This window comes from Arachis hypogaea, unplaced genomic scaffold (assembly GCF_003086295.3).
Source record: "Arachis hypogaea cultivar Tifrunner unplaced genomic scaffold, arahy.Tifrunner.gnm2.J5K5 arahy.Tifrunner.gnm2.scaffold_36, whole genome shotgun sequence".
Lineage (NCBI taxonomy): Eukaryota > Viridiplantae > Streptophyta > Magnoliopsida > Fabales > Fabaceae > Arachis > Arachis hypogaea.
Window position 1 is genome coordinate 97,501 of NW_027255471.1, and position 27,500 is coordinate 125,000.

At 34.2% G+C, this 27,500-nt stretch overlaps 1 protein-coding gene and 7 non-coding genes across 8 annotated transcripts; 3 read left to right on the forward strand and 5 right to left on the reverse strand.

Annotated features, from left to right (window-relative positions):
- Positions 1-6,038: 6,038 nt before the first annotated feature.
- Positions 6,039-10,839, reverse strand: LOC114927088 (DNA-directed RNA polymerase subunit beta'; the record flags this gene model as incomplete). Its single annotated transcript, XM_072231830.1, has 1 exon — positions 6,039-10,839. A coding segment is annotated over one exon (1,713 nt), but the record flags the coding sequence as incomplete, so codon positions are not given.
- A 5,559-nt stretch (positions 10,840-16,398) lies between these two features.
- TRNAC-GCA (transfer RNA cysteine (anticodon GCA)) lies at positions 16,399-16,469 on the forward strand. Its single transcript has one exon. It is a non-coding gene; the product is annotated as a tRNA-Cys (tRNA).
- A 2,050-nt stretch (positions 16,470-18,519) lies between these two features.
- Positions 18,520-18,593, reverse strand: TRNAD-GUC (transfer RNA aspartic acid (anticodon GUC)). The gene has a single exon. It is a non-coding gene; the product is annotated as a tRNA-Asp (tRNA).
- A 512-nt stretch (positions 18,594-19,105) lies between these two features.
- On the reverse strand, positions 19,106-19,189 carry TRNAY-GUA (transfer RNA tyrosine (anticodon GUA)). Its single transcript has one exon. It is a non-coding gene; the product is annotated as a tRNA-Tyr (tRNA).
- A 944-nt stretch (positions 19,190-20,133) lies between these two features.
- Positions 20,134-20,205, forward strand: TRNAT-GGU (transfer RNA threonine (anticodon GGU)). Its single transcript has one exon. It is a non-coding gene; the product is annotated as a tRNA-Thr (tRNA).
- A 4,222-nt stretch (positions 20,206-24,427) lies between these two features.
- TRNAS-UGA (transfer RNA serine (anticodon UGA)) lies at positions 24,428-24,519 on the reverse strand. The gene has a single exon. It is a non-coding gene; the product is annotated as a tRNA-Ser (tRNA).
- A 1,317-nt stretch (positions 24,520-25,836) lies between these two features.
- TRNAG-GCC (transfer RNA glycine (anticodon GCC)) lies at positions 25,837-25,907 on the forward strand. The gene has a single exon. It is a non-coding gene; the product is annotated as a tRNA-Gly (tRNA).
- A 121-nt stretch (positions 25,908-26,028) lies between these two features.
- Positions 26,029-26,102, reverse strand: TRNAM-CAU (transfer RNA methionine (anticodon CAU)). Its single transcript has one exon. It is a non-coding gene; the product is annotated as a tRNA-Met (tRNA).
- Between the last annotated feature and the right edge of the window lie 1,398 nt (positions 26,103-27,500).

Genomic DNA, 27,500 nt, shown 5'->3' on the forward strand with positions numbered 1-27,500 from the left:
TTTAATGAGCCTATCCTCTCTTATTTTTATTTGTATTCAAATATTTATTTGAAAGATATTGAAATTGATAACTAACACAAGACCGGAATTTTTGGAGGACTCTTCCGATCAAACAAATATTTGTCAGCAAAGTTGTTTTTTTTCTTCAAATCCCAAGAATTCTTATTATTTTATACGTAGGTCATCGATTTCGCATTGTATAAATTGTATAAAAAAAAGAGGGGGGGGTGAGAAAAAGATTCACTTTTTGCCCATTTTTTCGAATTTTTCGCCGTAAAGGTAATTCAAGCTATTTTATCGACATGAGTGTTTTAAATCGAAAAAGATTCCAACTATCTTTTTTTTTTCAAACCATTTTTTTATATTAACATGGTGGTAGAAAGAATACTATACTGCGTCTAGATTTAAAACTGCCTATGCCTAGCTTTGCTTTAACCATGGTAATGGTCCAAAATTGTTAGTTCATAGAGAATCAAAGTGGATTTAACAATGAATCACGAAATGCTATGGTTCTTAAAATTTTTTTCTTAATTTATTAAAACTAGAATTTTTTTCAGAAGTAATTCGTGGGATCATGCACTTTTTCCTATTTATATATATAAAGAAAAAAGTGCAGTTGGTTCGATCCAACCTATTCTTGAAATAAACAACTCGCACACACTCCCTTTCCAAAAAAAACCAATACACCGAGCACTACACTTAGATTTATTGGATTTGTTGCTAAAATATCGGTATTAAACCCGAAACTTCCGGCGGATGGCCAGTAACTCAAACAAAGGAAAGAATCGGTTACATTTTTCATATGATCTCATCTCCTCTTCTATTATGGATAGACTAATTTTCTTTCTATGATTCCGAATTTGTTTTATTTAGAATTTTATTAATAATATTTATATATTAGTGTTAGTGGTCGATCAATTGGATTACAAAATTTCCCATAAAAATCATATTTTTTAGCTAGTTTTTTTTTCAATTGCAAAATCTCTAGTTGTTTTCTTTTAATAAATAAACACTTTCTAAAAGGATTTCCTAATAATATAATAATAAAAAGGGTGGCATTGTGCTAAAAAGGGAAGGAATAAGGCAAGCAGTATGTTAATTTCTCAACTTTACCTTAAAAGAGTCCTTCCCCTGCGCTGCGTTCTTGGACAAAAGAAAAAAGAATTTTTGAGGTGAAATCAAAATAATATAATTCTAAAAAGCAAGAGCAGCAAATCAAGTACACGTAAAAAGAGATATGTATTTGTATTTTTCTATTTTTTTAGAGTTAAACAAAGGGATTCGCAAATAAAAGTGCTAATGCTACAACCAGCCCATAAATTGTTAACGCTTCCATAAACGCTAGACTAAGCAATAAAGTACCCCGTATTTTTCCCTCTGCCTCTGGTTGTCGCGCAATCCCTTCTACTGCTTGCCCTGCAGCAGTGCCTTGGCCAACCCCAGGTCCAATAGAAGCAAGCCCTACAGCCAACCCAGCAGCAACAACGGAAGCAGCAGCAATCAGTGGATTCATGATAAGTTCCTCTCATCCAAAAAAGGGGAAATGGTTAATGATACAAGCAACCAATTTTGACTTGAATTTTTCAATTAATAAAAAAGATTTATTCAGTCGAAATAATTGAGGAAAAAAATGAAGAAAAAAATAAAGAAAGAATATTTATTGAACTGTTGGAACTACTTCGATATTTCTCTATTTTTCTATTCCCATAGTTTTTGTAAATCCATACAACTTTTGTTCTTATCTTCCCTTAAAATAAAAATAAAATTTTTGAACCATTCTTTTCTTTTAGAGTTTTCTTGATTCAATTTCGTTAGTCATTCATCAAGATTCAATTCATAATTACAGATGAATATAGAAGGGCTTCGTTTTTTTGAATCCCTATCGAAATTGACAGTAGCAGGACAAATTTGGATAACTATATTTATAGTTGGTTTCTAGATAATTCGTTAACATCCAATATCTAGTATCACATATACATGTATTTCTTCTATACCGTAAACCAATTGTTCGTGTATTCAATTGGATTCGAGAAGCATTCTTTGAAACCTTTCAAAAGACTTAAAAAAAAAAAGAAAGAGTTGCCCTTTAGCTATTATATTATAATTTTATTATAGACACCCCGGCTTGACTCCTCTTTCAAATCTTAGTCTTAGGTTTTTGCTAGCCCTTTTCTTCTTTTTGATTATATCCTCGTTTATATCCATATGGTATAATCAATCTAAAAAAATTCGTTCGACCGAAGAACTGAATCTTTGCAACGAAATATTGAAATTTGAGTGATCTAAATGGAATTTTTATTTATTGTTGAATTGAATATGAATGAAATACAAATACGTTCTAGTTTTATGTAATATCCATTTTAATCACATGTCGTAAACGGAAATATCCTACAAAGTTCAAAGTTAAAGTTCTTAATATTTACATTTACAACATTAATAGACTCTAATCAAATAATATTCAAATTAGATCTATATTATAATGTAAAAAAAATATTTATGTTATAGATTGAATGAACAAAATAAAATACAACAAAAACAATACCAAAAAGTTATTGAAAAAAATTGAAAACAAAGATTCTTTTTAGTTTAGTAAAAAAAAAATAGGAAAAACATCTTTTAAATAATGAATCTTTTTCCTATTTTTTTTTACAGCTCTCAAGTAATCTTTTCTATTTTTTTACCAAATCATATATTTATTTATACTTTGATTGCATTTAATTTAACCCCGTATTTATGAATATTCAATTAATAGAATCAGAATTCAAAACTTATTTGTTTATCTTTTATGTATTTTTGTTACCTAAGTATATTATCTTTAGCCGCACATATATTGTGGCGAGTCAAACTAAACTAGAAACTAAAAAAAAGACTATTTCCTAAATTTGTTAAGTTAATGATGGCCTTCCATGGATTCACCTATATAAGCCGCAGCTAAAGTAGCAAAAATAAGGGCTTGAATACCGCTTGTAAATAATCCAAGGAACATGACAGGTATAGGAACTACTAAGGGTACTAAAGAAACAAGAACAACAACTACTAATTCATCAGCTAATATATTTCCGAAAAGTCGAAAGCTAAGCGACAGGGGTTTTGTGAAATCTTCTAAGATGTTAATTGGTAGAAGGATTGGAGTTGGTTGGATGTATTTACCAAAATAAGCTAATCCCTTTTTCGAAAGACCCGCATAGAAATATGCTACTGATGTAAGTAAAGCTAATGCAACAGTAGTATTTATATCATTTGTGGGTGCAGCTAACTCCCCATGAGGTAACTGTATTATTTTCCAAGGCAAAAGAGCCCCCGACCAATTTGAAACAAAAATAAATAAGAACATAGTTCCAACAAAGGGAACCCACGGACCATATTCTTCCCCAATCTGAGTTTTACTTACATCTCGAATGAATTCGAGGACATATTCAAAGAAATTCTGACCAAAAGTGGGAATGGTTTGCGGATTTCTAACAACTAAAATGGCTGAAACCAATAAGATAGCAATTACGACCCAAGAAGTTATAAGTACTTGGGCATGCACTTGGAACCCCCCTAATTGCCAATAGAGATGTTGACCTACTTCCACGGAAGATATCTCATATAATCTTTTTAATGTGTTGATGGAACATAATAGAATATTCATATTGCCCTCAAAATAAATAGAACTTGAAAGGAATTATTTTGATTCAATCATCTATTTTTTCAATTGTCTGTTAAATCTTTTATTTTGAATATCGACTAATCACTTAATATTTCTGGGTTTTTTGTTTTTTGCGCGATTTAGTAAATTAGTTATAGTAACCGATTCTATTCTATAAATCTATGAAGTTCTCAATGGAATAATTTATTTTATTATTAATTAAGAATTTCGTATATAGCTAGAACGACCTTCACAAATTGCAAATACTAATTTGTTAAGAATTAACCGAATTGAAGCTATAGCATCATCATTAGCTGGAATCGAAATATCCGCGAGATTGGGGTCACAATTTGTATCGATTAAACAAATCGTTGGAATTCCCAAAGTGATACATTCTCTAAGAGCGGTATACTCCTCTTGCTGATCAACGATTATGACAATATCGGGTAAGCCAGTCATATATTTAATGCCACCCAGATAGGTTTCCAAGTGCGATAACTGTCTCTTCAAAATAGCAGTATCTTTTTTTGGCAAACTATGGATTCTGCCCGTTTTTTGTTCTGTTCTCAAGGACCTGAACTTATGAAGTCTCGTTTCTGTAGTATACCAATTGGTTAACATACCGCCGAGCCATTTTTTATTAACATAATGACACCGAGCTCTTGTTGCAGCCCGTGCTATTAAATCCGCAGCTTTATTTTTTGTGCCAACAATTAAAAATTGTTTCCCCTTACTTGCTGCATCAAAAACCAAATCACAAGCTTCTGATAAAAAGCGAGCAGTTCTTGTAAGATTTAGAATATGAATACCCTTACGTTTTGTGGATATATAAGGTGCCATTCTGGGATTCCATTTTCTAGTACCATGGCCAAAATGAACTCCCGCTTCCATCATCTCTTCCAACGTTATGTTCCAGTATCTTTTTGTCATTGATCCCCACAAAAAAAGAGACAGGGTATCCTGAAATAAGAAAAGTTTTGTTCCGATGGAACCTTCTCTTTTATCGAAGATTGGCTCTTGATACATGGTCAGGCCATTCAATTTTTTTTACTTTTTTCTTTATTCTCTTTCAAAAATGTAATCAAACGCCTTTATTTAAATTTAAGAATTATAAATTCGAAAAAATAGGCTTTTAGCAATTATCAAATCTTCGGAAATGATTGCTGCAACGTATCACATAAATTCTTGAAATTAAAAAACAAATTCTCTATGGTGGAACAGGATATCTTTTATTTTTTCCTCGAGTAAATTCTTTTTTTTCGGAGCAATCTTAATAAGTTGTCTTTGCTTTGAAGGCTGTGTTACCTTTTTGAATCCGGTACCAACGGGTATCATTCCCCCCAAAACAACGTTCTCTTTCAGACCTTTCAACCAATCGATACGACCTCGGAGAGCAGCTTTTGCTAAAACTCTAGTAGTTTCTTGAAAACTCGCTTCGGATATGAAACTTTGGGTATTCAAAGATGTTTTTGTTATTCCCAATAATAGAGCTCGGTAACAAATTACTTCTTCTAAGGCACGTCCCGCTCGTTCAGCTCGAAACAATCCAATTAGCTCGCTGGGTGAAAAAACATTAGACATTCCATCTTCTGAAACCAATACTTTTGATGTTATTTGGCGTACGATAATCTCAATATGTCTATTATGTATATGCACTCCTTGGGATCGATAAACCCTTTGGATTTTATTAACCAAAGAAATTCGACTTTGGACAATAGTTAGCTCAGTACAAATAAAGAATCCCCAAGGAATGCCGAGAATTTTGGTTATATGTTCGTTCCAAGCGTCAACCCTCTTCCCTAGGTTAATCGATATTGAATCAATCGAACGAACTTCTAATACCTGTTCCACTTTTGGAAGACCTTGGGTTATATCACCTGATCTCGATTTTTCATATATAAATGTTACTAATATATCTCCTTCAAAAAAGATTTCTCCAAAATGTCCATGAACTGTTGCTCCTGGAGTCGCCAAATAGGTATTAGCCGATCTTATTAATATGGAATCCATTTTAACAATTAAAACTTGTCCCGATTTTAATTTTAGTTCTAGTCCATTTTTTGTTTGAGATAGACATACATTTTCACAAATAAATTGTCCCAGGCTAATTATTGTAATCGTTTTTTCACAATATTTAGAATCATAATCATGATGGAGAAAATCCCAATTCAAACGGAATGTATTTAATTTTATGTTGCTGCATGGATCGGGCTTATAAATTATCTCGGTTTCGTCCATTAAAAAAATTTTTAATGCTTGACAAGTTTTTTTTAACTTGTCAAGTTTCAAATTTTTATTCAGTTTACCTTTTAATAACTCATAATCAGATCTCGATGAATAAAAATTTGAAACTTGAAGTGCTATTCCTACGGGACCTAATGAATTCTTAATTGGAATTTGAAGATCCTTTTTTATTTTTTTTATTCTCTTTTTTATTTTCAGCTCGTTGTAGTATTTTACATTGCTAAAAGGTCCTATTTCAAAACAATCATATGATGACAAAATTATCAAAGATTGGCATTCTGTATTTCTGTTCAACAACACATGAATCGTTTCATGATTTTGGATATGTGATTGTTGAATTTTTTTCTGGAAAGAAATAGGAAAAAATGGATTAATATTGATTTGATCTGACTCATTATCCGAGATCCATTCTGAACCGGATGGATCATTTCTTTTTCTGATATAGGAAATCCGCGATTTCGTTGGATCAATTCTTAGAAAATCTCCAATCAGACCATTTATATTTACTTCAACAAAAGAAGCACGGGATTCTTCTATCGAAGAACTTTTTTTATCTCGATCCCAATTCAATACTAAACAAGTTCGAACTAATTGAATGCTTGTGTGAGAAATTTTACGAATTGATTTCCCATTTCCATAAAGAATATAATTGAGAGCTTTAAGCTCCAAATTATCCCTTTCCCGGAACAGATCTTGTGGAAAAAGTTTGACTAAATTGATACCGTTTGTAATTTCATATAGAATTACAGGTCGAACCAAAACAAAATACTTTTTCTTGATAATTGTGATCCATTGGACAGAGATCCAATTTTTAATTTTTTTTGATTCCTTTGAATCTTTTTTTAACCTTTCGGGTTGTATCAAAATACCACTGTGTCGGTATACCTTATCCATTTCGCCAGGAAAATGGATATCCCCAGAAAATATTTGTAATTCAATCTTTTTTTTTTTCTTCTCCATTCGCACCAATCCGCCTACTCGACTTTTTATATTAAAAGTGATTGGTGTATTTGTTTCAATAATACTGTTGTTCCTTACCATTATGGAAGAAAGTTCGGATAAAAGATGCACTTCTTCGGGAATGAAAAAAAATCGCTCTACTTTGATTTGGTATTTTGGTTTACATTCTTTGACTCCTTCATATTCAATTAAATCCTCTTTTTTAAAAAGAGGGGGGGTTCCAATAGTCTTATATTTCGGAATTCCCGAATTTTGTGTTCTATATTGAGGATCGTCGAAATGAGCAAGGATACTATTTCTACGAAAAATACCATTCACAGGTATTTCAATCGAGATATCGGAAGAAGACGTTAATTGTTTGTCAGGGTCTTCAATCGATTGGAATGGAAATGGCATGATGAATCTATTTCGTCGCCTTTTTGCCAATAAATCTGAAGTTATCGGGGAAATAATAGGATGTCTAAAATGAGAATTATATAGAATTGAATTGAATCCTGATTTAGCGTAAGGTTTTGAACTAAACAATTTATGTCTTACTAGATTTAGGTTATTTTCGACAAAATCATTATTTAAAAAAGAGTTAGAAATAGCTTTTTCTCCAAGAGAACGAGAATGGGTGTGCATTTGGTCTTGATCCTTGAAGAGTGAAAAAGATAAGTCACTCCACTTACACGACTTTCCCGATAATATCCATAAATGACTTGTCTTTGGTAAGATATGTATGTTACCCCCATTAAATTCAGATGCATGATATACATCAGTACTCCAATGCATTTCTCCCTGTGAGTTAGAATAAATATATTTTCGAACTTTTTCCTTCAAATTTAAAGTGTATGTTCCCGCGCGAATCTCGGCAATCACTTGCTCTGATTCTACGTATTGATTATTTTGAACTAATAAAAAGCTTTTCGGTGGAATTCTAACATTATGTAGAATGTCATCACTTTCAATAGTTACATATAAGTCTATATAAGATAAAAAAGCAGGATGACCGTGACGTGTACGCGTGGGATAAACCAAATCTTGATTGAATCTTATTTTTCCATTAGACGGAGCTCGCACGTGTTCTGCAGTACCTCCTGTGAATACTCCACCTGTATGAAAAGTTCTTAATGTTAGTTGAGTACCAGGTTCTCCAATCGATTGGCCCGCAATAATACCTACAGCTTCGCCTAATTCCACCAAGTTTCCATGAGTAGGACTCCGCCCATAACACAATCGACAGATCCAAGATGTATTCCTACAAGTAAAAGGGGTTCGAATAGATATTGATTGTGTTTGAAAATTTATTAAACGATTGATTAGTCCAATCCCAATATCTTGATTTCGAATGGCAATACATCGCGAACCTATATATATATTGTCTGCTAATACACGACCAATTAATGTTTGTATCAAAATTCTTTCTGGCATTATTTCATTCTGGGTATTTATAGAAATTCCTCGAATGGTACCACAATCCACCCGTCGTACAACAATGTGCTGAACTACTTCAACAAGTCTGCGAGTAAGATATCCAGCATCTGATGTTCGTACAGCAGTATCCACAACCCCTTTACGGGCTCCGTAACAAGAAATTATATATTCTGTTAAAGAGAGTCCCTCGCGTAAATTGCTTTGAATGGGTAAATCAATCATTTGTCCTTGTGGATCTGACATTAATCCTCTCATACCCACTAATTGGTGTACTTGAGATGCATTTCCTCTAGCGCCTGAGAAAGACATTATATGAACTGGATTTAGGGGGTCGGTCATCCTAAAATTGGGACTCATTTCTTGTCGTAAATATTCACTTGTAGCATACCATATCTCAATGGATTGGCGTAATTTTTCTACTGCATGTACATTTCCATAATGATGGTGTTTTTCCAAAATAAAACTTTGTTGTTCAGCATCTTGAACAAGCCACCCCTTAGACGGTATGGTTAAAAGATCGTCGACCCCTAAGGAAATGGATGTAACAGTAGCTTGCCGGAACCCCAAAGTTTTTACTTGATCCAGTATATGTGATGTATATGCCATTCCGAAGTGATCTATTAATCTACTAATAAGTCGCTTAATGGCAGTTCCACCGATTACTTTATTGTGAAAGACCAGATCAGCCCGTTCTCCCATAAGTACCTCCATATTCTGCTCAGTGGGATTAAGTTCAACAATGGGTTTTAGTCAATGGTTTGAAAACTTCGCTTCTTTGCTTATGTTGATTCGTGTAGAAGTTTATTTTAAAAACTAAGATGCTACCCGATCCTAATTGATCCTTGAATTCAAATCCGCATCAGAAATTGACTTAACTAGATACTATATAAATGGGCTCGACAAAAACCTTGTATAGCTTCTTCGATTTCTCGATAAAAAGAAATATGACCAACAGTAGTTCGAATGTATATACAACGAATTTGTTTTTTTATACTTCTTACTACTATATAATGACCATAAATCTCATGATAGATACCCAACGGTTCATAATGAACTTCGATAGGAGCTTCTCTTGAGGAAATAACGCGCTGATCTAGCCGCCAGCGGAACCACAAAGGACTATCGAAATTTATTTTTTTTTGTCGATAAGCTCCAATTGCATCATAGGAATTACAAAAAAAGGGTTCTTTTTTTTTTTTCGTATATCTATTGTTATTATTGTAAATTCTTTCAGTTTTCGAATTTCTGCGATTACACGGACTATACCTGTTTGCACTAATACCTCGACGATTCCCGCTCGTTAATATATAAAGCCCAATAAGCATATCTTGAGTCGGTACGGAAATAGGATCTCCCATCGACGGAGACAATAGGTTCATATGAGAAAACATAAGTAAACGAGCTTCCGTTTGGGCTTCCAAAGATAAAGGCACATGAACAGCCATTTGGTCTCCATCAAAGTCTGCATTGAATCCCTTACAAACTAATGGGTGTAAACAAATAGCGCGCCCTTCCACTAAAATAGGTTGGAATGCCTGTATGCCTAATCTATGCAGAGTAGGCGCTCTATTTAGCAAGACGGGATGCCCCTGCATAATTTCTTGAAGGATTTCCCATACAATCGGTTCTTTTTCCCGAATTTTACTCTTAGCAATTCCCATGTTCGAAGCAAAATGCTTTCGAATTAGACCACGAATTACAAATGTCTGGAAAAGTTCTATTGCTATTTCGCGAGGTAATCCACATCGATGTAATGAAAGTGATGGTCCTACTACAATAACAGAACGCCCCGAATAATCAACCCTTTTTCCAAGCAGGGTTTCGCGAAATCTTCCCTCTTTACCTTCAATTATATCTGAAAATGATTTGTAAACCTTATTATGACCATCCCTCATCGGTTGCCCGCGGATTCCATTATCCAGAAGCGTATCCACGGCTTCTTGTACCAATTTCTCCTGGCACATTACTAATTCGCTTGGCGTAGATCTACTTGTTGTTAATAGATCGATAAGAGTATTGTTCCGATAGATAACTCTTCGATAGAGTTCATTAATATCTGAGCTCATTAGTTTTCCCCCATCGATTTGAATAATGGGTCTCAATTCGGGGGGAAGAACTGGTAAGAGACATAAAACCATCCATTCCGGATTTATATTTGTTCGGATAAAATGTTTAGCTAATTCTATACGTCGAACCAAAAAATTTTTTCTTCTTCCAACTTTTCGAGCCTCCCATTCATTTTCATTGCCCGTGGATCCCCCTTCTCCTAATTCTTTCCACTCTACTAATGAAGAATTTATAAGAATTGTCAAATCCAGATCGCCTAGTTGTTCTCGAATAGCACCCGCTCCACTAGAAATTTCTCTATTTCGAAATGTATCGAAACCCTGTATAGTAAAAAAAAGTGGTATGCTATATTTCCAGGATTGGATTTCATATTCGAATAAACCTCGTAATCGTAAGAAAGTAGGCTTTTTAACGACGGGTCTAGCAAACGAAAAATTTGGATAGGATCCAACCAATGGATCAATGGGATCTCCCCCTTTCAAAATCGGACGTGAAAGTTTCCTTTCATCCGGCTTAAATAATTAAGTCCAAAATAAAGAATAATGAATTTCTGCGTTCAAATTCTATAAAATGGAGAATCAAATAATCTAAAAATTTTTACTCTTTACTCAAGTTATCACTAAAGAAAAACCCAACAACTTTTCATTGTTGATGAACTCCTTTTCTCAATTATCGCAGAAAAGAGGTATAAAATTTTTGAGTAGTCTACTCCCCTCGAATGGAGAATCTCCTTCATTTTTAATTGAAATTAAAAGAGTATCCCTAAATTCATAAGAGATTTGCTTGTCTATCTTATGTATAATTTCATGTGATCTTTTAGGCCCAGACTTAACCTCGATGGTTATGCCACGATGTCCTTATTATATAAGCCTATATGCGATAGATAAACTTCGAAAACCATGATACTTTTGCTGATTTGAACACAAATTCCGTTCTTTAGAAAAGAAATGGAATAATGGAATTATAGTAAATTCCCACAAAAGGTCCTTTTTTACGAGGTAAAGCTTATATTTCTTTGTTACTAAACCATAGATCTATTCCCCTTTTCAATTAAATGGGAAATATTCCCTATACCCAAAATTCTGAGTTTCATGTTACTCACTTCCAGAGACACGTCAGATCTGGGACATCCCAAATCAATTGATTGGAATGACAGTTTATTGTTCAAAATCTGTACAATAAAAATTTTGATCAAATCACACATCGCAGTAAACTAGACCTTCTAATTCTTTAAGAGGTTTATCCAAAAGATTCGCGATATAACTAGGAAGACGTTTCAAATACCACACATGGGTTACTGGGCATGCGAGTTTTATATAGCCCATTTGATATCTACGTATCCGAGAATCAACAAATTCTACCCCACATTGTTCGCAAAATTTTTGGTTGTCTTTTTTTTTCTCTCCGATCACTCGATAATTTCCACAAGCACAAATTCCACTTTTTACAGGTCCAAAAATTCTTTCGCAAAATAATCCATCTTTTTCAGGCTTATTAGTTTTGTAATGAAAAGTATAGGGCTTTGTTACCTCCCCAACTATCTCTCCATTAGGTAAGATTTTTTTTGCCCAAGCAATTATTTGTTGAGGAGAGACCGATCCAATTCGGAGTTGTTGATGTTTATATTGATCAATCATAGAGTAAAAATGATGATTCCATCCAATTAAGCTTCCTTCCTATGAATCCTGAAGTTCTTCTCAGATACAAGGAAATGATTCAATTCCATAGCTAAAGATCGTAGTTCTCGAACGAGTAATCGAAAGGATTCTGGAGCGTTCGCGGGTTTTGGTATTGTTCGTCCAATGATCGTAGTCGCGAGTACTATTTGCCGAGCTTTAATATGATCAGATTTATAAGTAAGCATCTCTTGCAAAATATGAGCAACACCAAATCCCTCGAGAGCCCAAACCTCCATCTCACCTACGCGCTGTCCTCCTTGTTTAGCCCTTCCTCTAAGGGGTTGTTGCGTAACAAGTGCATAATGCCCACAAGAACGTCCGTGTATTTTATCATCAACTTGATGAATTAATTTCAAGATATAAGGCTTTCCTATTATAACAGGCTGTTCAAAAGGATTCCCTGTTCTTCCATCAAATATTCTGCTTTTGCCCGGATACTCGGGTTCAAATATCCACGGATTCGACGTTTGTTTACTGGCTTCATATAATTCAGAAAATACTAGTTTTCTCGAAGCCTCTTGCTCATATCTCTCATCAAAGGGTGCTATTCGATAATGTCTATCTAGCATATCCCCCGCTAATCCGAGTGAGCATTCAAATATCTGTCCTACATTCATTCTTGACGGAACTCCTAATGGGTTGAAGACCATATCAACGGGTCTTCCATTTTGCAAATAAGGCATATCCTGTCTAGGCAAAATTTTGGAAACGATACCCTTATTTCCATGTCTCCCGGCCACTTTATCACCTACTTTGATTTCACGTTTCTGCAATATATATATTCTAATAGTTTCTGGATTATAATTGGAACCTCTTTTTTTTTGAATCCATCTTACATCAACAACTCGACCTCTACCGCCTATAGGTAGTTTTAGACAAGTTTCCTTTGAGGAGGATACCTGAATTCCAAGTATAGCTCGTAATAATCTATCTTCCGGGGCATACGAGGATTCTTGTACCATTTGAGGCGTTAATTTCCCCACTAAAATATCGCCCGTCTCTACCCAAGATCCGGGGGTAACAATTCCATTTTTGTCTAAATTTCGGAGTAAATGGGCTTCTAGGTGTGGGATTTCCTTAGTGATTTTTTCAGGACCGTGGCTTGTCACATGAGTTTGAATTTCATATTTCCGTATGTGAAAAGAAGTATAAATATCTTCATAGACCAGACGTTCGCTGATGAGTACAGCATCTTCAGAATTGTAACCCTCCCATGGCATATAAACTACTAATATGTTTTTTCCCAAAGCAAGTTCGCCGAAAATTGTAGCAGCACCGTCCGCTAAAATTTGACCCCTTTTTATGCATTTACCGCGTTGAACTTGAGGTTTTTGATGCATGCAAGTATTTTTATTAGAACCTTGATACATAACCAATGGGATGTTTAAAGTCTCCCCATTGCCCAATAGAAGGATCTTTTCAGTATCGGTATAAAAGATCTTTCCCTCGTGTTCCGCTATAGCGGAAGCCCCCGAATCTAAGGCTACTTGGCGTTCCAATCCCGTTCCCACAATGCACTTTTCGGACCGAAAAAGCGGAACTGCTTGACGTTGCATATTTGAACTCATTAAAGCTCGATTCGCATCATTATGCTCGATAAAAGGAATGAGCGAAGCTCCAATAGAAAAATATTGAAAGGGGAAAATACTTCGGAGATGAACCTCTTCCCATGCAATAGTCAGAAATTCTTGACGATATCGCGCTGGGACAATCTGTTCCTCCCGAATACTTCGATTCAGTGCTAAAGAATTTCCTGTAGCTACCATATAGTATTCATCTCTACTTGGTGGTAAAAAAAGCATCCGTATTCTTTTTGATCTCTTATCAATTTCATAAAATGGACTTTCTATAGACCCCCAACGACCAATTCTCCCATGAATAGCTAGAGATCCAATAAGTCCAACATTGATTCCTTCAGACGTATCAATTGGACAAATGCGTCCATAATGACTAGGATGGATATCTCGTATCCGAAAACTAGCAGTTCGCCCCGTCACCCCTCCGGGGCCCAAATAACTCAATTTTCTACCATGAACTATTTGGGTCAATGGATTGGTTCGATCCAGAACTTGAGATAATGGATGTAATCCAAAAAAAGATTCAAAAGTAGTTGTTGGTGGAGTTGAAGTCACCAAATTCTGAGGAGTCGGTATCAATTTAAGTCTAATTGCTCCACATATAGTTCCTCTAACCATATTTTCTAAACGAACCAGAGCCAATCCGAATTGATCTTGTAAGAGATCTGCTACGGAACGAATACGTTTATTTTTCAAATGATTCATATCATCAAGTGTACCCATTCCAAATTTCATTCCAATCAAATGATCGGCAGCTGCCAATATATCTCGTGGTAACAAAAATGTATTGTTCTGAGGTATATCAAGATTCAATCTTCGATTCAGATTTCGTCGACCAATCCTTCCTAATTCACATCGTTGGTGAAAAATTTTTTTTTGTAATTCCTTGCACAAAGATTCAGAAAATACAGGATCTCCGCCTACACAAGCAAATTGTTGATAAAACTCCAAAATGGCGTTTTCTTTTGACCCAATTTTTTTTTTTTCCTTATCATTCAAGAAAGACAAGAAGAGTTCGGGATAGCAAACATTCTCTAGAATTTCGTTTAAATTCAAACCCATAGCTGATAGTAGAACTAGAATAGATATTTTCTGTTTCCTACTGACACGAGCCCATATCTTTGCTTTTCTATCAATCTCTAGTTCTAATCTCCCTCCCCAATCCGATATTATAGTGCCAGTATAGACCAAAATCCCGTTATGGTCCAATTCTGACCGATAATAGATACCAGGGCTTTCCAATATTTGATTGATTACAATTCTATAAATTCCATTTACTATAGAAGTTCCCAAGGAGTTCATTAGAGGAATATTTCCAATAAAAATTGTTTGTTCTTGGATATCCTTATTGTTTTTCCAAATTAATCCCGCAGATACATATAATTCAGAGGAATATGTAAGTGATTCATATACAGCATCTTTTTCTTTTATCAAGGGTTCTACCAATTGGTATGTTTCCGCAAATAATTGAAATTCGATTTCTTGATCCAGATCTTCCATTTTTGGAAACTTATAAAGTTCTTCTCTTAAGCCCCGATCAATGAACCTACAAAACCCTTCAAATTGTATCTGATTCAATCCCGGTATTGTAGACATTCCCGCATTTTCACCCCCAATCATTTTTTATTTTCCCCTTGTATTTTTTAGAAAATGTCCCATCATTTGCTGTCTCATTATTCATCGAATAACATGAATAAAATTAGCAATAATGGAATTGTTGTTGCTTTTACCGAATCACATGAAATTTTTTTACCAACCCCGTATAGGAAATACCTGTTAGGAAGAAACAAAAAAGGTGGGAATCGAATTTAATACTCAAATTTGAATTTGCAACAAAACAAACGGATAGAATCCAAATGGAAAGGAATTGAAACGATCCAACTCGACTTCTTGGTTTTTTTAGAATATCCAAAAAATGGATTCCATTTATAACATAATAACATTATTATGTTATGATATTACATATTTCAATTCGATTTGGATACCGGGAAAAAAATCGACTCGGGATTTGTTCGGCTCGATAAAAACCTAATCTAATAATCCTAAACAATATAATATAGAACAATATAATAGAAATCATAGAATTCATTTTAGAATACTTAATCCCTCCCTTTTCAATTTTTTTTTTCCAAATTCAAAATTATCAAAATTATATATATAGATTTCTATTATATTAATAGGGAGAATTCGAATTTACAAAGGTGGGAGAGTTTACACACCACCCCTTCTTATTTGAGAATACAATTGGAATACGTAATAAAGCTAGTATATTTATTAAACCTGCACAAATCTAACTTCCGTTGCTATAGCTAGCCATATATCTAGTATCCAGATTAGATACATGTCTCTTCCTTTTATAGCAGTCCTATTTATTCGGTACAGAGCATGTCGTAGTCAATTTTTCAATTTCTATTGAATTTATTTTTTCAAGGAAAACTTCTTTCAATTATGGAAGCACGAGAATCTTATTTCAAATTCTGGTATATACGTATCATATGCGGAATACGGATATGATACCCGATAGATATTATCTCTGTAACAATTTCTAGTTATATTCTAGGGTTTACATATACTGACAGTTACTGTTATAATTAAAATGGAGAAGGTTTTTTGAATAAAAAAAGCAATATTGATAAATTTTGTATCAAATTGCATTTTTTTTTATCTCATAACGACAAAACCATCTTCTCATTTCGATTTCAAGAATTGTTCAGGAATTGTATAGTTAACGGTTCCGTTTTGTCCTTCCATTATTGCGTTTGTCGATCAAAGTGCATATCTCTTTTTCAATAAAAAAAGGGTATTCTCATATATATATCGTTTTGGCGGCATGGCCGAGCGGTAAGGCGGGGGACTGCAAATCCTTTTTCCCCAGTTCAAATCCGGGTGTCGCCTGATCGACAAGAGAATTGAATTTTGACCTTTTAATTAAAAAAATGAGAGGAAAAACGAATTTATCTGTAATGTTTTCCGACTCTACTAGAAATCTGATCAAAACTTGTTTGATGTTCTAATAGAATTTATTGAATTGTTTCGTGTTAATATAATAGTTTTAGTGCAGAATCGAATCCCCCTTTGACTCTGTACCAGCGATTTAAATAAATATATATAGTTATTATAGTTTCTAGTATTCTCAGTGATTAGATTAATACCAAAAAAAAACAACAAGAATTAGTGAACAATAGTAAAATAATTCCTTCATAGTGATATTTTTTATAGAGATAGGAGAAAAAATTCACATGGATATAGTAAATCTTGCTTGGGCTGCTTTAATGGTAGTTTTCACATTTTCCCTTTCTCTCGTAGTATGGGGAAGAAGTGGACTTTAAAGGTACGACTAATTGGGGTGGGGGATCCAACTGTATCAATTGTTTTCTAGCTGGGTTATTAAATTTTTCTATTGAATATTTTTCATTTCCTTTTAATTAATACCATACCAATTCCTTTAATTCAAATATATCCGCATTTCGGAAGTCTATTTTATTTGAGTGGTGTAATGTATTCTATGCATACTAAATACAAAATACTCTGTCAATCACCCAAATAGTGAAATTATTACCTTATTCTTGTTAAGGGGATGAAAAAAAGATAGGAAATTTTTTCCTATTCCAACCTAATTCTTCCTAAGATTTCTATTTAGATGAACTGGCTCTTACCAAAGTTATATATCGAAAATGAGTAACCGCGGAACCCCCTTTAACACCCCTTTTCCCTTTTTTCCCCTCTTTTCAAAGTTGGATTTCTAAGTTCTTTATTGAACTCATTTATTTGCAATCATGGTTAAAATGTAAAAAAGATTGGGGTTGACTACCAATCTTTTCAAAATACAGAAAAAGCTTCTCGTAGAAACTACCGATCATTTGTTAACTATTACAACTATTCCAACTATTTAATCAATTACTTCTTGGAAATGCTAAAAGTATTACTCAATTTTTTTATATGATACCGGGCCGGGATTGATATTAAGAATCAGAAACCCATAAATTTGAATAGCAAAAATAAGAGTTGCTTTTGGATTATTACATATATATTTTAGTGGAACCAATACAAAAAATGGATGAAATAAAGAAAAAATTGGAGCTACTATGTACATTAGATATAATGATGTAATGGAATTGAAATTCGATATATATAAGTCTATATATAAGAAGGTCGATCTGAATATTTAGATACATATTGTAGATTGATCCATATTATATTATAGAGTAAAACTTTTTGCACTACAATTATAGAATAGATAATATAGATAATATGGTAGAAAGAAATCAAATTGATTTCTTTCTACCATATTATCTATCCAGATTTTATAGAATTCTGTTGCTTCTAGTCCGATTATTTCATTTATTAAATCTTAAGCAAAAATAGAATCTTTTTTTTCATTCACTGTATTGACATGAATTAAGAAATGAAATCATGTTTTAAGTCAAATTAGTCACTTTGACTTACCGTCTTTACATAAATTATAAGTAAAAAGGCAGTGGGAACTAGAATGAACAGTGCAGTAGCAATAAATGCCAGAATATTTACTTCCATAATCTCTATGCTTTTTTTCTTTTATTTCCAATAAATAACTCGGGATCTAATCCCATAGAGATGGTAAATCTTTCGTCAGCAAATTCAATGGTCTAAATCACATCTCGATGATATCAAATAGAACCAATATAATATCATGAATAACAATATCTAAGCTAAGCTATCAAATCGATTCATCGTCGAGAATGGAATAGTATAACATAGGAAGATCTTTTATCCATACCAAATTCAAAAAATGTCGTTTCTGATGCAATCAAAAATTCTTTTTTTTTTTTTAACTTTTGAATTTCAAATTAGATAAGGGTTCCCACGAAGCAAAAAAGAGGGGATCCCTCTTAGGAATGATATTTTTTTGTTATTAGGATTCCCTTTCACATACAAATTGGTGTCTTTTTTTGGATTTTTATTCATTCGGGACTGACGGGGCTCGAACCCGCAGCTTCCGCCTTGACAGGGCGGTGCTCTGACCAATTGAACTACAATCCCAGGAAAGGGGCGTACAGCATAGAAATTCTTATGCTTTCATTCAAACCTTTTGTTTTTATTATTTTAGATTATAGAATCGTTTGCTTTAATTAACTGACAGAGACGTATCATATATCCATTATTTTTATTATTATTCAATTATATAAATAGATATATTTATTGAATTGATATATCAATACGCACTTTAGAGATCGACATGGATTACTTGTAATCCCTTCATTCATTATTGCCAAATCAATTGAAAAATGAATCCATCAATACAAAAGAAATTAAATAAAGAAAGAGTCTTTTTTTTTATCTTTTTTTTATTTAATCGTTTTTTATATTATACTTAGAGATCCTAATAAGGATCTAGATCATTAACAAGATTTGAATTTTATATGTATATATGGTCCGTAAAAAAAGATCCCTAAAGATTTATCACATTTTATTTTCTCCCATATCTGAGCATATCGGCCATTTCCGGAGAACAACAAATGGTTATATCTTTTTATGGTGGATCGGCAAATTATTGGGCCGAGCTGGATTTGAACCAGCGTAGACATATTGCCAACGAATTTACAGTCCGTCCCCATTAACCACTCGGGCATCGACCCAGGAAGAATCAATTTGATTCTTTTTAGATGATCCATGATCACCTTCCTTTCGTAGTACCCTACCCCCAGGGGAAGTCGAATCCCCGTTGCCTCCTTGAAAGAGAGATGTCCTGGACCACTAGACGATGGGGGCCCACTTTCCCGACCGCCGTTATGCTATGTTCTTAGTATAAACAGTTTTTTTTTTAATTGTCAATAGATTGGAATGATATGATTCGCTCAGAAGGATCTCCCCCCCCCTTTTTTTCAAAACTCCATACCATATATTTGGGGAGTTCATCATCACGATTTCTAAATTGTTCATTCCAATCGCCAATCTATAATTCCAAAAAAAGTAGGATCTTTCGTGGAGTGGTTGGTTTGCTAGAAAAGGCGTAGCGTGGGTTAAAACTTCATTTCTTTTATTCATTTTATAAAAATAAATATATCTCTGTCTCATCCTAAGCCGGAAAAACCACGAATAAATATGGAAATCGGGGTAAAAGGATATGGATCAACAAGTTATTTTTTTTTTTTCAATAAGAATCGGTTCAAGAGCAGGAAAATTGGAATCCATTTTGCAACGATTCAATAAAATATTTATTTGAATTGGTGGGTACATGTATCAATACCCAATACAATGAATTTCGTTATGATGAGGATAACCAGAATTCGAATCGCTTTTGAATTTATTTCAAATTCCATTGATATGATAACATCGATATCATATCATTCAAAATCAAATCTAATATCAATAAACTTTTTTATTAACTATATGTTTTTTCACTAGGTAAATCGAATTTTTTGTCCTTTAATGAGTCGATATGTAGATAATAGATATATCTATGTGCATATATTCTAACGGATATTCTAATATTATCTATATTAAGAAGTATATTCAGTAACAAATATCTGTACTAGACTCATATTGGCTTATTGCTGAATAAGGAATTGAATCAAGCGGAGCCCTTTTAACTCAGTGGTAGAGTAACGCCATGGTAAGGCGTAAGTCATCGGTTCAAATCCGATAAGGGGCTTTGAGCCCGACCCTTTTTCATTCTCATAAAACAAAACCTCAGCAGTAGTATTGGTCTTTTGTAGTTTTCGTATTTGAATGCAGAATAGAGATATTGTTGTTGTTCTTTTTTCGAAAAAAAAAAAACTAAGAGTCTAATTTCAGTAGAAAATAGAATTCTGAATTGTAATAAACTATTGTTATCATTCTAATGAATGATAATCAAATTTTAGTAAACAATTTCTACTTAGTCTATTTAGTACTTAGTCTATTTATAAAGTAGAACATTTTTATCAGTCTCTTTTTTTTATTTAATGAATAATGATATCTTCTTTATATTGCTATTTTCGATTATTCCAATAAAAAAATTTCGAAACATTAAAAAAAAAGTAAGTGGACCTAACCCATTGAATCAGAACTATATCTACTATTCTGATATTCAAATTCGATATAGATGAAATTTATCTTTTTTTTTTAGACTTCTTTTTGATTTGTACTTCGTAAGAATTAGTCGATATTTACGATTAAATCCTCCCGTTCCTCAAGATTCTATAGGAATATTTTTATATTCCCTTTCTAGAGCTTATTCCAAGCTCCAAAATACAAGTCATTTTTTTTTGAACACAAGAGAAGATCAATTTCCATTTCTATAAAATGGGATATGATATATAAAAAAAATACATCAAATCATGGCTTCACGTATCAAATATTTTCTTTTTCTATCGGTGCTTCCGGTATATTTCCGGCAATTAATGACTGGGAGAAAGAGACTTTTCACTTACAGTCTCTTCTCTTATTATTTCTATTATTTTATTTAATATTAATTAAAATATTTTAATTCAATTAATATTAATTACTCGGATAGATAGATAGATAGATAAAAATATCGAAAAAGTAAATAGAAAAAATATTAGAAATTTCTCTTTCTCTTACCGTGATCTACAAAAAAGTAGACTTTGGAGTTTTTTTTAACTGAAAGAAAGGAAAATAGAACAAAAACGACACTAAAAGAAAAAATCTTGAAATAAGATTCAAATAGAAAAGTAATAAAAAATAGAAAGTACTAAATAAGCCAGTTTCCTAGACATAAAAATTAGAAGAATTTTGAAAACATTTTTTTTTTATTTTTTCAATTTCACAAAAATATTCTTTGAATATTATTCTTTGATCAAAGGAACGGAGTGTGCCCGGGCTCCGCTGGTAGCGCGAACGAGAAAAGGTATCATTTTTCTCTTGAAAAATTGTTAAAAAAAAATTTCTATCAGATTTATGAGTAAATTTATGAGTCATAAGACAATTAACCATTCATGACTTAGGGGATTTGATTTAGAAGAATAAAAAAAGGAATAGCCGGATTGAGTTCATGGATTCAACTTAACCTAGGTATCCATAGAGCAATAAATGATTTTTATATCCGAAACGCATTAGAAAAGAAGGGAAATCTACGAGAAAAAGAATCATTATATAAATGAGAAAAGCCTCCAAGGTCCCATCCCCAAAATGCTAGGAGGTGTTCGGAAATGGTTGAAGTAGTTGAATAGGAGGATCACTATGACTATAGCTCTTGGTAAATTTACCAAAGATGAAAATGATTTATTTGATATTATGGATGACTGGTTACGGAGGGACCGTTTCGTTTTTGTGGGTTGGTCCGGTCTGTTGCTCTTTCCTTGCGCCTATTTCGCTTTGGGGGGTTGGTTCACAGGTACAACCTTTGTAACTTCATGGTATACTCATGGATTGGCAAGTTCCTATTTGGAAGGCTGTAACTTCTTAACCGCTGCAGTCTCTACTCCTGCTAATAGTTTAGCACACTCTTTGTTGTTACTATGGGGTCCTGAAGCACAAGGAGATTTTACCCGTTGGTGTCAATTAGGTGGTCTGTGGACTTTTGTTGCTCTCCACGGCGCTTTCGCATTAATAGGTTTCATGTTACGTCAATTTGAACTTGCTCGATCTGTTCAATTGCGCCCTTATAATGCAATCGCATTCTCTGGTCCAATTGCTGTTTTTGTTTCCGTATTCCTGATTTATCCACTGGGTCAGTCTGGTTGGTTCTTTGCACCCAGTTTTGGTGTAGCAGCTATATTTCGATTCATCCTATTTTTCCAAGGGTTTCATAATTGGACATTAAACCCATTTCATATGATGGGAGTTGCTGGTGTATTGGGCGCTGCACTACTATGCGCTATTCATGGTGCTACCGTGGAAAATACTTTATTTGAAGATGGTGATGGCGCAAATACATTCCGTGCTTTTAACCCAACCCAAGCTGAAGAAACTTATTCAATGGTCACCGCTAACCGCTTTTGGTCCCAAATCTTTGGGGTTGCTTTTTCCAATAAACGTTGGTTACATTTCTTTATGTTATTTGTACCTGTAACTGGTTTATGGATGAGTGCTCTTGGAGTAGTCGGCCTGGCCTTGAACCTACGTGCCTATGACTTCGTTTCTCAAGAAATACGTGCAGCAGAAGATCCTGAATTTGAGACTTTCTACACCAAAAATATTCTTTTAAACGAAGGTATTCGCGCGTGGATGGCGGCTCAAGATCAGCCTCATGAAAACCTTATATTCCCTGAGGAGGTTCTACCACGTGGAAACGCTCTTTAATGGAACTTTAGCTTTAACAGGTCGTGACCAAGAAACTACCGGTTTCGCTTGGTGGGCCGGAAATGCCCGACTTATCAATTTATCCGGTAAACTACTGGGAGCTCATGTAGCCCATGCCGGATTAATAGTATTCTGGGCCGGAGCAATGAACCTATTTGAAGTGGCTCATTTCGTACCCGAGAAGCCCATGTATGAGCAAGGCTTAATTTTACTTCCCCATCTAGCAACTCTAGGTTGGGGGGTAGGTCCTGGGGGGGAGGTTATAGACACCTTTCCATACTTTGTGTCCGGAGTACTTCACTTAATTTCCTCTGCAGTATTGGGCTTTGGTGGTATTTATCATGCACTTCTGGGACCTGAGACTCTTGAAGAATCTTTTCCATTCTTCGGTTATGTATGGAAAGATAGAAATAAAATGACTACAATTTTAGGTATTCACTTAATCTTGTTAGGCATAGGTGCTTTTCTTCTAGTATTCAAGGCTCTTTATTTTGGGGGTATATATGATACCTGGGCTCCGGGAGGGGGGGATGTAAGAAAAATTACCAACTTGACCCTTAGTCCAAGTATTATATTTGGTTATTTACTAAAATCACCTTTTGGAGGAGAGGGATGGATTGTTAGTGTGGACGATTTGGAAGATATAATTGGGGGGCATGTATGGTTGGGTTCGATTTGTATACTTGGTGGAATTTGGCATATTTTAACCAAACCTTTTGCGTGGGCTCGGCGTGCACTTGTATGGTCCGGAGAAGCTTATTTGTCTTATAGTTTAGGTGCTTTATCTGTTTTTGGCTTTATTGCTTGTTGCTTTGTCTGGTTTAATAATACCGCTTATCCGAGTGAATTTTACGGGCCCACTGGTCCAGAAGCTTCTCAAGCTCAAGCATTTACTTTTCTAGTTAGAGACCAACGTCTTGGGGCTAATGTAGGATCCGCTCAGGGACCTACCGGTTTAGGTAAATATTTAATGCGTTCCCCGACCGGAGAAGTAATTTTTGGGGGAGAAACTATGCGTTTTTGGGATCTACGTGCTCCCTGGTTAGAACCTCTAAGAGGTCCCAATGGTTTGGACTTGAGTAGACTTAAAAAAGACATACAGCCTTGGCAAGAACGTCGTTCCGCGGAATATATGACTCATGCTCCTTTAGGTTCTTTAAATTCCGTGGGTGGCGTAGCTACCGAGATCAATGCAGTCAATTATGTCTCTCCTAGAAGTTGGTTAGCTACTTCTCATTTTGTTCTAGGATTCTTCCTATTCGTAGGTCATTTATGGCACGCGGGAAGAGCTCGCGCAGCTGCCGCAGGATTTGAAAAAGGAATTGATCGCGATTTTGAACCTGTTCTTTCCATGACTCCTCTTAATTGAGATATGAGATCTAATGCTTGAAGTAGGAATCACGTTGATTTTACCATACATATAGGGTTGAGTCGAGCGGGTCAGATTAAAATCAAAAATAAAAAGTATTTTACTTCTCGTTTTAATCCATTTCTATCTAATCTAATTATATCGAAATTCTGAATCTTTTTTTTTTCGGGCTCGGCTAAGTGGTAGTATCGCCGAGCCCGAAAAAACCGAACCAACCAAAACCAATAAAAGAAAAAGAATACTTTCGTCGAGCAAAAACAAAAGGAGAGAGAGGGATTCGAACCCTCGATAGTTCGTGTTGTGAACTATACCGGTTTTCAAGACCGGGGCTATCAACCACTCAGCCATCTCTCCAACCAAAAAGCCAATTTCTATTTTATCTTTATTCTACTGAATAGAACATAACTATATGAATTAATATAGTTAGTATCGATCGATGATCGATGGCATAGATATCCAGTGTGAATCAATTGGTCACTTTTAATTCTTCAAAATATTATAGAAGATGCATGATCCAGCATGTCTTTTTCTGAAATAAAAACAAACCTTCGATCCATGCCTAAAAAGAAAGGGGTAGGTAATACGTCATATAAAATCAATAGATTCATGATAAAACCCCAAAATATGTTTTTTTATTACAATTTTTTTTTGATAACGGAATCGAGGAGTTGGGATCAAATGGTATAGTTTTCTTTTGTTGGTAAATTGGAGGATTAGAAACATGACTATAGCTTTCCAATTGGCTGTTTTTGCATTAATTGCTACTTCATCAATTTTATTGATTAGTGTACCGGTTGTATTTGCTTCTCCTGATGGTTGGTCAAGTAACAAAAATGTTGTATTTTCCGGTACCTCATTATGGATTGTATTAGTTTTTTTAGTGGGTATTCTTAATTCTATCATCTCTTGAAGCTATTTGTTATAGATCGAAAAATGAACTGAAATGACCCCTCCCCACGAATTCTTTCGAATTGTGAGGCACATTAAAATTAAAAAAATGGAATATATAAGCCCCCAAATAAAAATAAAGAAAACTAAGACATTATAGGGAGGGAGGGGTCAAACTTTTTTTTCTATTGGAAAAATCTTCTATACTTAATATTTATATCATCTTATATTTATATATAGGGAGGGTATATTGTTATGGTATATTGTAAAACTTAAAAACAAATCTCAAAATAGAAATTGAATTCAACTTTCAAAATCTATAAATTTAATATAATTAAATTTATAGAATAAAATCACAAAATAAAAAAAATAGTAATAGAAAAATGAATTTGAATATTCAATAGGAGTAATATATTCAGATTTATAGATTTTATTAATCTATTAAATTTCGAATCTATTCGAAATCCTCTATAAAGATTCTCTTCTCAAATTGAATACTATTCAATACTATTCTATTTATTTATTCTATTTATACGACTAATTTCTACGATTAATCCTTTTATATTATAAGTATTAATATAGAAGTATTAATAGAAAGAACTATTACTAAATTAATCTTCTATTAATAGATAAATCCTTATTAATAGAATAGGGAGATCTCATATATATATTTCATATATTTTCCATTTTTCGACTTTCTTTCAAATTACGCCTAACGGAGTATCAAACCTAGCTCTGCACAAATAAGATTGATATATTACGTATCAAATACGATTCAAAAATGCGGATATAGTCGAATGGTAAAATTTCTCTTTGCCAAGGAGAAGACGCGGGTTCGATTCCCGCTATCCGCCCCTGCCCTTAGTACTTTATTAAATCGATTATTAAATTATTAAAAAGTAATAAAAATTGTTAGAGTTGACTGTGATAGTATCTCCCCCCCTTTTCTTGAATTCCTGCTTTTATCAAAAACTGTTGCGGAGACGGGATTTGAACCCGTGACCTCAAGGTTATGAGCCTTGCGAGCTACCAAGCTGCTCTACCCCGCGGTAAAGAGAAGAATTGACAACTAATGCACAAACAAAGATTGAATGTGCCCCTTTATCATTCTGTACAAATAGAATAAACCATTTGTACAGAATGGTAAAGGGGCCCTCTTATGATCGTTGATCATAAAAATGAATAAAACATTGAAGAGAATTTTTCAACCTACCCTTACCAACTCGATCTTGTTGCACCAGGCAACAAAGATGCATTAACCATTTCACGAAGTATGTGTCCAGATAACCCAAAATCCCGATAATTTGCTCTTGGTCTTCCGGTCAAAAAACAACGTCGATGAAGACGTGTAGGTGCACTATTACGCGGTAGTGATTCTAACTTTCCATGAATTTCCCATTTTTGACTTAACGACGGAACTTTGCTTATTTCTTTTTTTGAGGATCGGCGAATCAAATAATATTTTTGTTCCAATTTTTTTCTCTTCTTCTCCCTCTCAATCAAACTTTTCCTTGCCATAATGGTTAATTTCCTATTAGTATCAATCAATCATACAAGTCGGATCCTAGATGTAGAAATAGAAGTAGAAATTGAATATAGAAGAGGTCTGTAAACCACCTTCTCCATAGAAGGAAAGGATGCGGATACAAAAAAAAATTACATTAACCAAATTTGCCCGATGTAGAGGCAATCAAGAACGCTGCATAAGTAAATATATAACCTACAGAAAAGTGGGCTAATCCAACCAATCTCGCTTGCACAATGGAAAGAGCCACTGGTTTATCTCTCCAGCGAATCAAATTAGCCAAAGGTGTGCGTTCATGAGCCCATGCTAAAGTTTCAATCAATTCCTGCCAATATCCGCGCCAGGAGATTAAGAACATAAATCCAGTAGCCCAAACAAGATGTCCAAATAAGAACATCCATGCCCAGACGGATAAACTATTCATACCAAAGGGGTTATATCCATTGATAAGTTGTGAAGAGTTTAACCATAGATAATCTCTTAACCATCCCATCAAATAGGTAGAAGATTCATTAAACTGTGAGATATTACCCTGCCATAGTGTAATGTGTTTCCAATGCCAGTAAAAAGTAACCCAGCCAATCGTATTTAACATCCAGAAAACTGCCAAATAAAATGCGTCCCAAGCCGAAATATCACAAGTACCACCTCGTCCCGGACCATCGCAAGGAAAACTATAACCAAAATCTTTTTTATCTGGCATTAACTTGGAACCACGTGCATCCAAAGCACCTTTTACTAAGATCAATGTAGTTGTATGTAAACCTAGAGCAATAGCATGATGAACTAAGAAATCTCCGGGTCCTATTGTTAAGAATAGAGAATTACTACTCTCATTTATAGCATTTAACCAACCGGGCAACCATATGCTTCGCCCCGCATTGAACGCCGGACTATTCGTTGAAGATAACAGTACATCGAA